The sequence below is a fragment of the Macaca nemestrina genome, chromosome 16 (assembly GCF_043159975.1).
Source record: "Macaca nemestrina isolate mMacNem1 chromosome 16, mMacNem.hap1, whole genome shotgun sequence".
Taxonomy (NCBI): Eukaryota; Metazoa; Chordata; class Mammalia; order Primates; family Cercopithecidae; genus Macaca; species Macaca nemestrina.
In genome coordinates, this window is record NC_092140.1 from 36,306,093 (window position 1) to 36,321,405 (window position 15,313).

The following is a 15,313-nucleotide window of genomic DNA, read 5'->3' on the forward strand; positions in this document are numbered from 1 at the left end:
GATATTTTAGCAGTAGTCTTTTATTTCTTTAAATTTGATAAACATATTCTTGTTACAGTCTTTCAGAAAATCCCACCATCTGAAGTCTATTTGGGTATCTCTCTGTGGCCTTGTTCTGCTGTTCTCACTCAGGGTGCCTTGTATCTCTGTGTGCCTAGTTATTTGCTTGCTCTCATTCCTTTTGTAGTTCTCTGAGGCCTGGGATGAATAGATTGTCATTCATGCTATCATTAGAAAGTATTACAGTTTTACAATTGCTTCAAGGCTTGAGTTTCCCTGGCCTACCTAGGCTATGTTTACTTAGAGTACAAATATGCATGAGGCTGAGTCTATAGCCACAACTTTTCAGAGACTTCTCCCCTCACTCATGCTCCCCTCCACGTTCCCCTACCCTCTTTTTTCTTCTGCTGCTCTGCCCATTGCCAAGGTAGCTTGCTTTATAGTCCTCCTCCCACGTGAAGATTTCTGAATAAGATCAAGAGACTGAAGCTATGTATAAGACATCTATTTGCATCTTTCCCCTAAATCAAGTTGAACTGTTAAAAATCTCTTTCTTATTACTAATTAGCAGGCTAGGTTAAGTAAATAAAAGTTTTCTACTTAGTAGTGAGACAGCTATTCCTCCCTAATTTATTCATTGATGCTTGAACATAATGGGAGTATCATTACATTAATTACACAGAATGAGTCTGGCTTCTGTGCAAAAGTTTCAGTTTACATAAGGTGCTTCATAGATCGATTTTTAAAAGTTAGTCTTGTATCCAGTGACCTTGATAATTCACTTGTTAATTCTTTATTTGTGGATTATTTTGTATTTTCTATAAATACAATTATCTGCAAATAAAAAAATGCTTTACCTTTAATTTTTAATTATTATGACTTTTAGTTCATTTGCATCACTTACTGACCTTAAATATTGTGTTAACAGAAGTGGTAATAGTACAAATCCTTGCATTTCCCCCCCATGCTTAAGTGGAAATATTTAATTTTTCAACATTCAGTATAATTGAATACACTGTTAAAAGTAGGTTTTTTGTAGGTAATCTTTATTAGATTAAGTAAAATCTGTTCCTGGTTCATCGAGGAGTTTCATCACTAGTGGTTGTTGAGTTTTAAAAATACTTTTCCTGTTTCTGTTGAAGTAATCATATGTTTTGTTTCTTTTGTTCTCTTATTATATTGAATTATGTTGATTATGTATGTATTCTTTCCATATGTTGTTAGACAAAATTATTTGTAGGTAAATGACTCTCTTTTTTAAAAATAAAAGGGGTAATTCACATACCATAAATTCACCCTTTTAAAGTGTACAACTTACTGCTTTCCAGTATATTCTCAAAGTCATAGAACTAAACATTTTTGTCACTCCATAAATCCCAAAGCTATTAGCAGGCAGTTTCTATTCTCCTTTCTATCAGTTTCTGGCAACTACTACTTCCTGTTTTTATGAATTTGCCTGACTAGACATTACATATAAATGGAATTATACAATTTATGACCTTTTGTTGCTGTTGTTTCTTTCACTTAGCATAATGTTTTCAAGGTTCATCCACGTTGTAGCATGAGTCAGTACTTCAGTTCTTTTTTTTTATGGGTAAACAACATTCTCTTATATGGAAGTTCTACACTTTATACATTCATTAGTTGGTGAGCATTTGGGTCGTTTCTACTTTTTGGCTGTGCAGTATTTTTGCTTCTATATTCATAGGAGATACTGGTCTGAAACTTGTATTTTGAAATGTTCTCTTCAAATTTTGATATCAGAGTTATGCTTGTCTTATGAGTTGGGAAATGTTTCTTTTTATATTGTCTGAAAGAGTCTAAGGTTGATAATGTTTGAAAGAACTACTAGTGAATTTTTTTTTTTTTTCACTGTTCAAGGTTTATTGGGGTTTTTAGTTGGTATAACACTTGGATAGTTGGTTGTATTGTTTATATGTAGATCTTTTTATGTTATATGGTAATGTACACTACTGATATATATAGTTCACAAAATAAGCTCCTTTGGAACAATTATGCACAAGACATACGATACTGGATTTATACACTGGATCCCAGGATGTGACTGACTGGGAAAAAATGTTGGACTAGGCATGTTCAGTGAAGGAGCCAGGAAATTATATAACACACAGTAAACATCCACCTGGCTCAAGGGGCAAATGCAGCATGTACAGAATTGGCAGTGGTGCGTCAGAACTATTTCACACTAACCAGTTTAGGACTACACAAGATTAATACCATCTAGCATCAGGATATAGCTGTGGATTTCACAAACCATTCCTATTTCTAACTTCAGGAGTTAATGCTTTTCCCAGTCCATCTTAAAATATTACTGTTTTAATCACAGATCAGATAAAAAGGACAACATGCACAACCTCCAACTAGAATCCTGTTGTAGCCTAGACAGTGAAATGCTATGACATCAGAAGACTTTAAAATTGCAGCTCTTTTTGGATCCCCCAAAGTGTATCTGCACTCTTCTTCAAACGGGCCTCTTCCTCAGGAGTCAGAGTCACCTTCACAAGGTCTGAGTTTCCATTCTGTCCCAAAATGCAAGGAACACTGAGGAAGACATCATCCTTTATTCCATAGAGACCCTTAATCATGGTGGAAACTGGGTGCACTCGCCTAAGATTCTTCATTATACTCTCTGCCAAATCTGCTACAGAGAGTCCAATGGCCCAGGATGTGTAGCCTTTGAGTTTGATCACCTCATAAGCACTCTCAACCACCTGCTTGTGAACCTCTTTCCATTGTTCCTTATCTTTATCAGTCCCTAAATCTGGGTGCAGAGTCTTCAGGGAGACACCAGCAACATTCATTCCACTCCATACAGGCACACTGGAATCTCCATGTTCCCCAAGGACCCACCCATGACAGCTTAATGGGTGAACTCCCAGTCTTTCCCCCATCAGGTGACGGAATCTGGCTGAATCCACATTGCAACCACTTCCAATAACACGGTTTTTGGGAAAACCACTTATCTTCCAAGCCACGTAGGTCAAGCTATCCACTGGATTTGAAACAATAAGCAACTTAGAGTTCGGGCTGTATTTTACAACATTAGGAACGATGAATTTGAAGATGTTCACCTTACGCTGGACCAAATTAAGACGGCTTTCTCCCTCTTGTTGACGTGCCCCAGCCGTGATAATGACCAGCTTGGAGTTTGCAGTTACACTATAGTCTTTCCCAGAGACAATCTTTGGTGTTCTAAGGAAAAGGCTGCCATGTTGGAGATCCATCATCTCTCCCTTCAATTTGTCTTCGATGACATCAACAAGAGCAAGTTCATCTGCCAAGTCCTTCATTAAGATACTGATGGCACAGGCCATGCCAACAGCACCAACCCCAACAACTGTAATCTTATTCTGGGGAGTCTGTTCTTCCTTTAGAAGATTATGAATCAGCTGATCCTTCAGAGTTGCCATATTGGACTTGGAACCAAAAGGAATCGGGAATGCACGTCAGGCGGTCGTCCGGGACACGCGGCAATGAGATCCCGAATCGGCGGCAGCGGCTGCAGCACTACTAGTGAATTTTTAAAGTATTTGGAAGAATTCACCAACAAAGCCATCCAAGTCTAGCGTTTTCTTTCTGGATAGGTTTTGATTAGGGATCCAGTTTTTTTTTTTTTCCAGTATATAGAAGGCTATTCAGACATTACATTTTTTCCCTTGTTTAATGTTGAGAAGTTATATTTTTTCGAGGAATTTATCCATTTTATTTGTCAAATTTATAGGCAGCATCTGTAGTGATGCCTCCTTTCTTATTTCTCATATTGATAATTTGTGCTTTTACTTTTTTCCTGACCATTTTTGCTCTAGGTTTATATTCATTTTATTTAAAAATATTTGTTATATATTTAATTCACAAATAATTGTGCATATACATGGGGTACAATATATTTTGATACATGTTTACAATGTGTAATGATCAAATCAGGATAATTAGCATATTTATCACCTCACACATTTATCATTTTGTCATTTCTTTGTCATGAGACCATTCAGAATCCTGTCTTCTAGCTGTTTGAAGTTGTATGATACATTGTTGTTTATGATAGTCACCCTGTGATGCTATATAACACTCAAACTTACTCCTACTTTCTAGGTCTGATTTTGCATCTATTAGCCAACCTCTGGCTACTCTTCAAAAACTCTTCTGCTCTCTACTTTTATGAGATCAACTATTTTAGCTTCCACATATGAGTAAAAACATGCCATATTCATCTTTCTTTGTCTGGCTTCTTTAACTTAAGATAATGTCCTCCAAGCTCATCCACATTGCTGCAAATGACAGAATTTTACTCTTTTTTTAATCACTAAATAGTATTTCATTGTGTATATATATCACATTTTCTTTATCCATTCATCTGCTTGTGGAAACATAGGTCGATTCCACATCTTGGCTATTGTGAATAGTGTAGCAGGGAAAATGGGAATTCTGATATCTTTTCAACATACAGATTTTTTTCCTTTGTATATATACCCAGTAGTGGAATTGCTGGATCATATGGTAGTTCTGTTTTTAGTTTTTTCAGGAGCCTCCATTTTGTTTTCCACAATGGTTGTACTAATTTACATTCCCATCAACAGTGTATGAGTTCTACTTTCTCCACATCTTCAACAACATTTATTTTTTGTCTTTTTGTTACGTATACTAATCTTTTTAGAGAACCAATTTTTGGCTCTTGATAATCTCTATTGAATGTCTGCTTTCCATTTCATTGGTGTCTACTCTTATTTTTATTTCCTTTCTACTACATATTTTGCATTTAATTTGTGGTTTTCTTGGGAGGCCGAGACGGGCGGATCACGAGGTCAGGAGATCGAGACCATCCTGGCTAACACAGTGAAACCCCGTCTCTACTAAAAATACAAAAAAAACTAGCCGGGCGTGGTGGCGGGTGCCTGTAGTCCCGGAGAATGGCGTAAACCCGGGAGGTGGAGCTTGCAGTGAGCTGAGATCCGGCCACTGCACTCCAGCCTGGGCGGCAGAGCGAGACTCCGTCTCAAAAAAAAAAAAAAAAAAAAAAAAATAATAATAATAATTTGTGGTTTTCTTTTTAGCTTCTTGAGTTGTGAGTCTAGATAATTTACTTTCAGGTTTTTTTTCAATGTATGCATTTATGTGTATGCAAAAAGCTATGCATTTTGTGGAAGTACTGCTTTAGCATTCTACCAATTTTGTTATGCCATATTGCATTTTCATTTTATGGAAAACACTTTCTGATTTCCATTGTGACTAGTTCTTTGACCCATAGTTTATTTATGAGTCTTGTTTTTTTGATTGCCAAGCATTTGGGAATTTCTTCGTGTTTTTCTTTTTTTTTTTTAAATTTCTGGTTTAATTTTTCCATGACCAGAGAATTACCTTATGATTCAGTCCTTGGAAATTAGTTTAGACTTGGTCTGTGGTCCAGCATATTATCTGTTTTGGTAAATGTTCTATATGCACTTGAAAAGAATATGCATTCTACTGTTGTTGGATATGTTTCTGTATATATGCCAATTAAGTCAGGTTGATTAATCATGGTTTGTTTGTTGGTTTGTTTTGAGACGGAGTCTTGCTCTGTCGCCCAGGCTGGAGGACAGTGGTGTGATCTTGGTGCACTGCAACTGCCACCTCCCAGGTTCAAGCGATTCTCCTGCCTCAGCCTCCTGAGTAGCTGGGACTACAGGTGCCTGCCACCACGCCTGGCTAATTTTTGTATTTTTAGTAGAGATAGGATTTCACCATGTTGGTCAGGCTGATCTTGAACACCTGACCTTGTGATCCACCTGCCTTGGCCTCCCAAAGTGCTGTGATTACAGGCGTGAGCCACCGCACCCAGCCGATTAATCATGTTTTCAAATTTTTCTATGTCAGTGCTGTTTTGGTCTCTACTTGTTCTGTCAGTTACAGAGAGGTATGTTAAAATCTACTCTTTCAATTGTGGATTTGTATTTTCTCATTTTACTTCTGTCAATTTTGCTTTATTTATTTTGAAGCTGTGTTACTGGATGCATTCAAATTTAGGATTGTTATGATTTCCTAATGATTTGACCCTTTTGCCATTTAGAAATGCTCTTCTCATTTCTTATAATACTGTTGCCTTAAAAATTACTTTGTCAAATATTAAAATAGCCACACCAACTTTTTTTGGGACACTGGTGGGTGTGCTTGTGATACATCTTTTTCTGTCCTTTTAGCATGTATCCTTTAGTTTAAAATTATGATATTACAGTTATTAAAGGAAGACTTTCCTTCAGTATTTCTTGTAATATTGGTCTCTTGACAGTGAATTATGCCAGCTTTCATGGATCTAAAAACATCTTTATTTTTGTCTTCATTCTTAAAGGATACTTTTAGAATCCTTTATGTGAATTATGTCAGCTTTCATGGATTTAAAAACATCTTTATTTTTGTCTTCATTCTTAAAAGATACATTCTTCAAGGTTATGTGATTCCAGATTGCTTCCCCCAACCTCTAACCCCCATCCCTCCAGGCCACCACCTCCCCTCCCCACCCCCCAGCACTTTTCAACACCAAGAATGGAAACTATCAATTTTATTGTTCTTTTAAGTGTATCTCTTCTCCGCTGCTGTGAAGGTTTTCTCTTTATGCTTTGCTTTTAGCACTATGACCATGTTGTGCCTAGGTATGCTTTTCTTTGCATTTTCCTGCTTCAAGTTCCCTGAGTTTCTTGAATCTCTCAGTTGATTTCTTTCTTCACTTTTGGGAAATTGTCAGTAATTATCTTGTCATGTATTGCTTTCGTTCCATTCTTTTTTCTCTCTTTCTGGGATTCCAATTATATGAATATGAGACCATTTGACTGTGTCCCACATGTCTCATTCTCTGTTTTGTTTATCCCATTTTTTTTTTGTGATTGAATTTATTTATTTATTTTTGGCCTGTTTGCAAGTCTGTGAAACCTGTTTTCCTATAATTTACTCTGCTCTTAAAATCATATGAGACATTCTTAATTTCAGATGTTTGTTTTTCAGTTTCAGAATGTCCGCTTGGTTCTTTTTTTTATAAATTATGTTGAAAATTGCCAATTCCATTATTTTACACACTTTGTTAATCTCTGTTTCTCAAGTACTTGCCTCCTAATGTTAATATCTAGGTTTTCTGTGAGTCTGATTTTCTGGTTTTCTCTTGATTATGTGTCTGCCACGTATTTTGCTTCTTTTGATGTCTCTTAATGTGTTTACTTAGTGTCCCCAAACTAGAGTAACGCTGTGTATGAATGAACAGGATTTTCTTTCAGATGATGTGTTTTCTCCCAGAGAGGTTTGCTCTTTGCTGTGTCAGACAGATAGAATGAGGAGTTTGATTATCTCAATCCACTGAGGGATTACAGAGACCGCTCCCTCCGTCTACTAGGAATCTGTCTTCTTACAGAAGTTTTCTCTTCCCTTTTTACTCAGCCTCTCTCTCTCTCTCTCTTTTTTTTTTTTTTTTTTTTTTTTTTTGAGATGGAATCTTGCTCTGTAGCCCCGGCTGGAGTGCAGTGGTACAATCTCGGCTCTTGGCTCACCACAACCTCTGCCTTCCAGGTTCAAGCGATTCTCCTGCCTCAGCCTCCTGAGTTGCTGGGATTACAGGCGTGCACCACCACAACCAGCTAATTTTTTTGCATTTTTAGTAGAGACGGGGTTTCACCATGTTGGCCAGGCTGGTCTTGAACTCCTGACCTCAAGTAATCTGCCTGCCTCAGCCTCCCAAAGTGTTGGGATTACAGGCGTGAGCCACCACGCCCAGCCTTGACCTAGCCTCTCTATCATCCTTCAGTGTTCCATTTCTGAGGAGATATACCACTGGGAAAGCTGTTTATGTATCTGGAGCTTTTCTAGATTCTAGTCTGTCATTTCACCCCACGTGGACATCTAAAGCACTACTAGTCTCCTGTTTCCTTTATTAGAGTTCCTCTGCGTAAGCCAAACTCAGTCCTTACTCATGCCCAAACTCTGCAATTACCCACATGGAAGAACAAGCCAGTGGTCTCAGCTGTCTTGGAAGTGCTCTTCCACCTCTGGATTGTTCGTTCTTTTAGTCCTCATTGCTTCCACAGCTTTCTTGTGTTGGTTAGTCTAGCCTTTGAAGCAGGCGCATTGGCCTGCCTCCTATCTAATCACTTACTTTAGGGAAGTGGAAGTCCAAAGTTTATCTTTATAAAAAGAAAAGGCAGATAATTTTAGGCGTGCTTATTTTTATAAGCGTGGTGATGTTTTGAATAGTTTTATCTGTGCTGCATACTCATAGCTATAAAGCATTTTTTTCCTTTCTGATATGGGCGTGTTTATCAAAATACGCCCCAGATCTGGGGTGAGCAAACAATGACCCACAGACCAATGAGGCCCAATTCTTGTTTTTATGTAGCCTGTGAGCTAAAAATGGTTTTTACATTTTTAAAAGGTTGAAATGAAAATAAAAAAGGAAGAGAATGTTTTGTGAGCATTTTGTGAAATTCGGAAGTTTTATTGTAATATATGCACACTGCTGTCTTTATGTGCTGCCAATGGCTGCTTTCATGCTGTAACCATTGAGTAGTTGCAGCAGAGATCTTGTGACTCACAAAGTGTAAAATATTTGCTATCTGGCCCTTTGCAGAAAATAATTTCCCTATTCCTGCTTTAGATCACAGCCTCAGAAATTTTTTATTTCTTATTACGAAGGGAAATTAAGCAAAAGATTGAAACCATTTTATTTCAGAAGTTCTGTAAATTTGGATTTATTAAAATCTTAGCATTTTACCGGATGTAGAAGGAACCTCAGTCTCCTTCATCTCTTTATTTTGCAAATGAAGAAGCAGATTTGAGTGAAAGAGGTTTTAAAATTATGACTCTATTTTTGGTATAAAGTATACTCAGTAATAAGCTGATAGAGAAACTGTTGATCTATATCACTGAACAACTTGCAAAATTCGTTTGTTCTTATATTGCAGAAGTATATGGTTTCTCTTAAACAGCGTAGCTCTTAAGAAAATCTTTTTGGAATTTTTAAAGTAAATATTTTAAAATAAATATTTAAGGCATGTTAATAGCCTTTCCCTTTTATTGTCAACCACAATTCTTTCAAATCTCATGGATATGAAGTTATTTTTGTGAGAAGACTAAAAGTCTTACAGGACCAATTCCAGACATTCTTCATTAAGCTTCGATTGATTTAGAATATCAAGCCCTAAATCATCAGAAATTTCAAGGTAAATTTTAAATGTGTAAGACTGGTTTTTAGAGTTTCTCTTTTATATTTCTATCCTCAGATATTGTGAAAGGTTTAAGCTTAGTTCTCAAATATAGAGATATAATGGTGTGTTATATTACTAGCAAATGGCATTTTAAAATTTTCCAATGTTGAATACAAATTTCATTTGTATAATTTTCAACTTATTACTGGCTCTTTTAGAAAACCTCTACCTCTACCTCTACCTCTACAAAACAAATCAGCAGCAACAAAAAAAAAACACAGTAAAAGTAATTTATAATTAATTTGGGAATAGCTAATTCTTGGATGGTCTGTACTTAAGAATTGATGGGTTCAGATTCATTAGAATTGTTACAACCAATTAAATGCCATCATGCATAGAAAGAAGTATTTTAGAAATGTACGTAAAGTCATTTGAACTTTAAAGAAGTTCCATTAGATAAAACAGACACAAAAATTGGTCTCTAATTGTGAAAATTTAAGTCAGTTATAACTAGTCTTTAGGAAATCTATCTGAATTTGGATTTATATATTCTACTTCTCTGAAAATTGGTTTGGGATAAATTTTGATGCTTTTATAAGTTATATAGAAGGGGCTAACCTCTTAGTAGTTATGTATTCCTGTTGCTCAAATACCTGATTTCACTCAGGTAATCTTTAATATAAAGGAAAGTTGGTTTCCTAAATAGTATGAAGAATACTTATTGTGTTTTGTTTATTTGTTCATCTGATATTTATTGGCCATCCATGATGTTTCACATTGATGCAGGTGCTGAAAGTACACAGTTGAAATAGACATTCGTCATGCCCTCATAATGCTAGTAGTTTAGTAGATTCTATAAGCAGGTATATGCATTTATGTTTAGCATTTGGCACTGTTAATCTTTCTCTTTCTCTTTACTTTTATGGCATACTATCTTGTGAAAATCTCATCCACATACATAGTTTCCATGACCTCCTTTGTACTGAAGTCTGTGCAAAATAATCCCATGGATAGCTCCTTAGTGGGCCTTTCTGGCTAGATATGCTTTAAATGCACTCATGTATCCATACCATAGATGTAGATACCTTAGAGTAGTGAACAAGAAAGACAGAGCCTCTGCACTGTTGGAGCTTATAGCTTGGCGAGGAAGCAATACATTAAACAGTTCCATACATAATTACAGTTATTGACTATACAATGAAACGTAAGTATACGATGAACTGAGAGTGTATATTAGGGAAACTCATCCAGTGTGGGGAGTTAGACTTAAGTGACACTTATGCTGAGACCTCGAAGATAAGTAGTGGTTAGCAGGAGAAGATGTGGTAGAGAATTTCAGGAAGAGGGAAAACCTTTGTGAAAGTTGTGATGAAGCTTAACAGGTTCAGACAACTGAAAGGATATCCTTCTTGCTGGAGTATGATGAACCAGGTGGAAAAGAATGCAAAATGAGGCAGGATAGATGGGTGGAGGTCAGTTATTGGAAGAGGATTTTTTAAACGATGTTGGTGCTTTTGGACTTTATCTTAAGAGAATTGAGAAGATACTGATTTTTAAGCTGGGGAATTATCCACTTAGGTTTGTGTCTTTAAAAGTTCAGTTAGGTTCCTATGTGAAGAATGGATTGAAGGGTATGGATGTGCAGAAATGAGTTGAGCTTTTGCAGTGGTCCAGGTAAGAGGTGGTGGTAACCTAGCTTATTAGCATTGCAGCAGTAAAGATGGTGTGGACAGATTCAAGAACTGTTCATGAGATATAATTGACCAGATTTTGTGATTATTTTGATTTCAAGAGTGAAACTGAAGGAAATGTCAAGGATAACGTTTTCATCTGCCTGTTACTCTTATCTATTTGTTGACATTTTGGTATTTTGAAGTTAAACATCTTCAAAATCAAACCCATTACTTTTTTTCCAGCAGACTAACTCTTCCTTCTGACTTCTCAATTTTTATGAATGACATTGTCTACCTCCAGGTGACCTAGGCTTAAAACTTTTCTATTTTGTCACTGCTCTCACTAAATTAGTTACCAAATCTTAAGGACTTGACCTCTTCAGCATCTGGAACAACCTCCTCCCCTTTGCTCTCCCCTGATTCCCTCTTTGATCACCAAAGTGTGCTTTCCATTCAAGTCTCTGAGCTCCTTGAGGACAAGAACTGTCTTTTTCATTTTGTGTCTTTACTACCTAGTATCTCAGCATGGTGAACATAAAACATATTAAGTGAAATGAAAATAAAATGTTTTCCTTGCTTCTTGTTTCTTGCACCATAATTCTTATTCTTTATCACATATTTTTTTTCTGTTTCTCAAAGTTATTCTGGGGCTTCCTTATGCTTAAAGAATAATTTGGTCTTAGGGCCATGAGATAATGAATGTATCCAGATTGGTTGCTGGATACATAAAGTATATGAGTTGGGAATTTTGCTATAGTAGTTTAGTTAAAAAGTGGCTTTTAAGTCCCTTTGCACTATAGCCCTCACTACCAAAAAGAGCAGATTTTTTTCTTGGAAACATTACTGATATTTGTAAACATCCCCACTATGGATAAAGTGTAAAATACTTCATTTAATGCCTTTTTAAGGTTTTAAGTTTATATATGTTTTTGCAGAATTCAAATTTTTATTATCATTTAATGTATATTGCTTAGCTGCCCCATGTTATCTTCTCAATAGCTACTTTATATGTTAGTGTCTTATATGTGTATGTAAAGTATATTGTTTCACATAAAGAAAGTTTGCAAGAAAAAGATCCAAATGTCTCTTTTGGAAATACGCATTTTTGATAGCTTTGTATGTCCTAATATGAACATTCATATGTTTTTTTCCATTTTTCTTTTAATTTTTAGGAATAAGAAAATATTAAATAAGAAGAAATTGAAAAGAAAACAGAAGAGCAAATCAAAAGTGAAGACGAGAAGCAAGGTAAAGCTGTTGGTAATTTATAAGGAATAGGACTGTTTCATATGGTGATTTGAATAAAAATGCCAAGATTTAAAAATATAAGTATAATTAGCAAACCATTTTGTTTGTATGTGCTGAAGTAATTTTGTAAAAGCCCTTTATGATTTGGTTCCTCTTTTAGTTTCATCTTTCTTTTGGGTGTTTCTTTTCTTTCTTGCTTTTTTTTTTTTTGAAACAAGGTCTTTTCTGTCACCCAGACTGGAGTGCAGTAGTTTCCTGGGCTCAAGTGATCCTTCCGTCTCAGCCTCCTGAGTAGCTGGGACTACAAGTAAATGTCACCACACCCAGCTAATTGTTAAATTTTTTGTAGAGACAGGGTCTCACGGTATTGGCCAGGCTTGTCTCGAACTCATGGGCTCAAGCAATTCTCTCACCTCAGCCTCCCGAAGTACTGGGATTGCTGGCGTGAGCCACTGTGCCCAGCCTATTTTTGGGGGGTTTCTTGACCAGTAGCCTGGAAGTTAATATCTGAATGTTGAAAATTATTTATTATTTATTCTTAATATCTCTGATCAGTCCTTTGGGGGAACATATCCACTTCTGTTCTCTTTTTTCAATCTGACTACAGGTACTAGAAACTTAAGTAAAATTAGCTTGTAAACCAGGACTTGGGTTTGGGTTTGTCATATGCCTTTCTTGACAGAAATTAGGGAAACTTGGTGTGTCCATATTGTTCTGAGCCTCTTTTGACTGTTGGTAGCTGTACAAAAGAAAAGGCAATATGGAATATTTGAATTAGGTGAGAGCTTAGAAACCAAGAATCTATTTTCACATAATGCAGAGATCTCTATAAAATCCATCTTTTTTATACTAAACGTTTTCAGTGACCAGAGCTCTTTATATAATAGTCTCTTTTCTATTGAACATCTAGACAGAAGGAAGAGGAGAGTCATAACTGTGATTCCTGAACAGCTTCACTTTGAGTTAAAGAAACAATAGATTTGCTGGGCCTGTATATCAACTGTAGAGGCAATTGTTTCCTACACTTTTTAAGTTAGTGTTCTTGCTATTGTAACTGAGAGAAATCTACTTCAAAGTAGCAAACCCAAAATAAAATGAAAGGTTGGGGGATGGCATTTATTTGGTGGCTCTATCTTGAGACACAGCTGGATCCAGGGATGAAATAATATCATCAGCCAGCCACAGTGTCTCATGCCTGTAATCCCAGCACTTTGGGAGGCCGAGGCTGGCAGATTATGAGGTCAAGAGGTTGAGACCATCCTGGCCAACATGGTGAAACCCTGTCTCTATGAAAAATACAAAAATTTGCTGAGCGTGGTGGCATGTGCCTGTAGTCCCATCTACCCAGGAGGCTGAGGCAGAAGAATCGCTTGAAACTGGGTGGCGGAGGTTGCAGTGAGCTGAGATCGCACCACTGCACTCCAGCCTGGTGACAGAGTAAGACTCCATCTCAAAATAAATAAATAAAATCATCAAACCCGTATTTTCAGCTCTTAACTTCTGCCTTCCTCTGTGTGTGGACTTATTACCTGTGACTGAGGACTGAGGCTGCCAGCAGCTCCAACTCCATTTGCTCTGAGCAAGAGGCAATCTGTTCTACTAGTCATAGCAGAAAGTCTTGGGTAGGATTTTCGGTTTACCTGCATCATTTGCTTTGACCACGGAGACATGGGATACTTTGGTTAGACTGAGTTGTATTTTTAACCCGGAGATGGGCAGTGGGTGAGCACCCTGGTGTATAGGCCACATGGAATGAGGGAGGAATAGTTACCCTAAGGAAAGTGTTGCTGGGCGGGCAGAAAAATAATGTCTGTTCACTGTATCCCTTCTCATTACTTCTGCTTCTGGGATAGAGGAGGGAAGTGGAATGCATTCTCAATGTACAGAAAACCTCTTAACAAATACAGTCATTCAGATTTCCAACCTCTGTCCCTTTCCAACTTTTTGGTGCTATGTGCAAATCAGAGTATGGGAATTTTGAGTATCTTTGAAGTTTTTCTAAGGTTTCATTTGGTGATTTCCTGAAGTGGTGGCATATGATATCCAGGAAGAGATGAGGAGAAGTCAAGGTCTTTTGTCCCTTTCAATTCGGCCTCCAACTAGCTTTGTGCCCTTAGCAATTCAGTTTTTTTCCTCTTGCCCTCAGTATTTATATATCTTCTTTTTAAGAGTAGTTTGAGATAGCAGTGATATAAATAAGTTCATTAATTTGTTCCTCAAACATTAATTGCGTGCTGAGTATGTGCAGGCATTATACTGGATGTTTGGGATACAAAGATGAGTAAGAGGCATTTTTTGCTCATGGAAAGAATATAAAATAGTAAAATGGTGTTGTTAGTCTCCTTGACCTGTATTACTTTTTCCAGATTATTTTTCATCTACTTTGTTTTTGAAAGTTACTTTCAAAATGCCATTTAGCTGGCATTTTATCTACTTTATATCTACTTTATGTATTACATATACATAGATGTTACATCTATTTTATATCCTTTATGGCTATCAACCCCTCTATTTCTCCTCATCCCATCCATCAGTCATCTCCTTTATTTAATTTCCATCTTACCCAGATTAGATACCACAGTCTTTCTTTTTAGAAAAACTCTTACGTAATCTGCAACAAATTACACAAACTTGGTGGTTTAAAATAACACTAGTTATCTTACAGTTCTGGAAATCTGAAGTCCAAAATGGATCTCACTGAGCTAAAATCAAGGTGTCAGCAAGGCCATATTCCTTCTGGAGGCTCTAGGAGGGAATCTGTTTTTTTGCCTTTCCAGTTTCTATAATAGAGGCTGCTCAAATGTCTTGGGTTGTGGCCCTATTCCATCTTCAAAGCCAGTGGTGGTTGGTTGAGTTTTCTCATGCGGCATCACTGATAGTTTTCTGTTGTTTTATCTCTTCCTCTCACTGTCCAGCCTTCCTTTTTCACTTGTAAGGACCCTTGTGATTACATTGGCCCATCCAGATAATCTGTGCATTTCAAAATCCTTAGTTTAATCACATATACAGCGTCCCTTTTGCCATGTAAGGTAACATTCACTTAGGTTTTGGGGAATTAGGGTGTAGATGTTTTTGGAGGCTATTATTTACCTACCATATCTCACTTGTATGTTTTTGCATTAATCTGACAAAACTCAATCTTGTATGAATCCAGTTATTTTGTCCCTCTCTTAAGGTGAGTTTCATGTGCTGCCAAAGAGAGTTATACAAGAG

General features: G+C 36.8%; 2 protein-coding genes across 17 annotated transcripts in view; one reads left to right on the top strand and one right to left on the bottom strand.

The window, feature by feature from the left end:
• Positions 1–15,313, top strand: part of LOC105481778 (MYC binding protein 2) — a 285,288-nt gene that overhangs the window by 20,673 nt on the left and 249,302 nt on the right. For all 16 annotated transcript variants that reach the window (XM_071081184.1, XM_071081186.1, XM_071081190.1 and 13 more), the window contains exon 2: positions 12,025–12,100. In XM_071081184.1, coding sequence (XP_070937285.1) covers positions 12,025–12,100 — 76 coding nt within the window. The remainder of the gene's footprint in view (positions 1–12,024; positions 12,101–15,313) is intronic.
• Positions 2,322–3,524, bottom strand: LOC105481728 (L-lactate dehydrogenase A chain). Its single transcript, XM_011741439.3, is given in 2 exon segments — positions 2,322–2,459; positions 2,462–3,524. Coding segments are annotated over 2 exon segments (1,092 nt in total). The 5' UTR covers positions 3,432–3,524; the 3' UTR covers positions 2,322–2,337.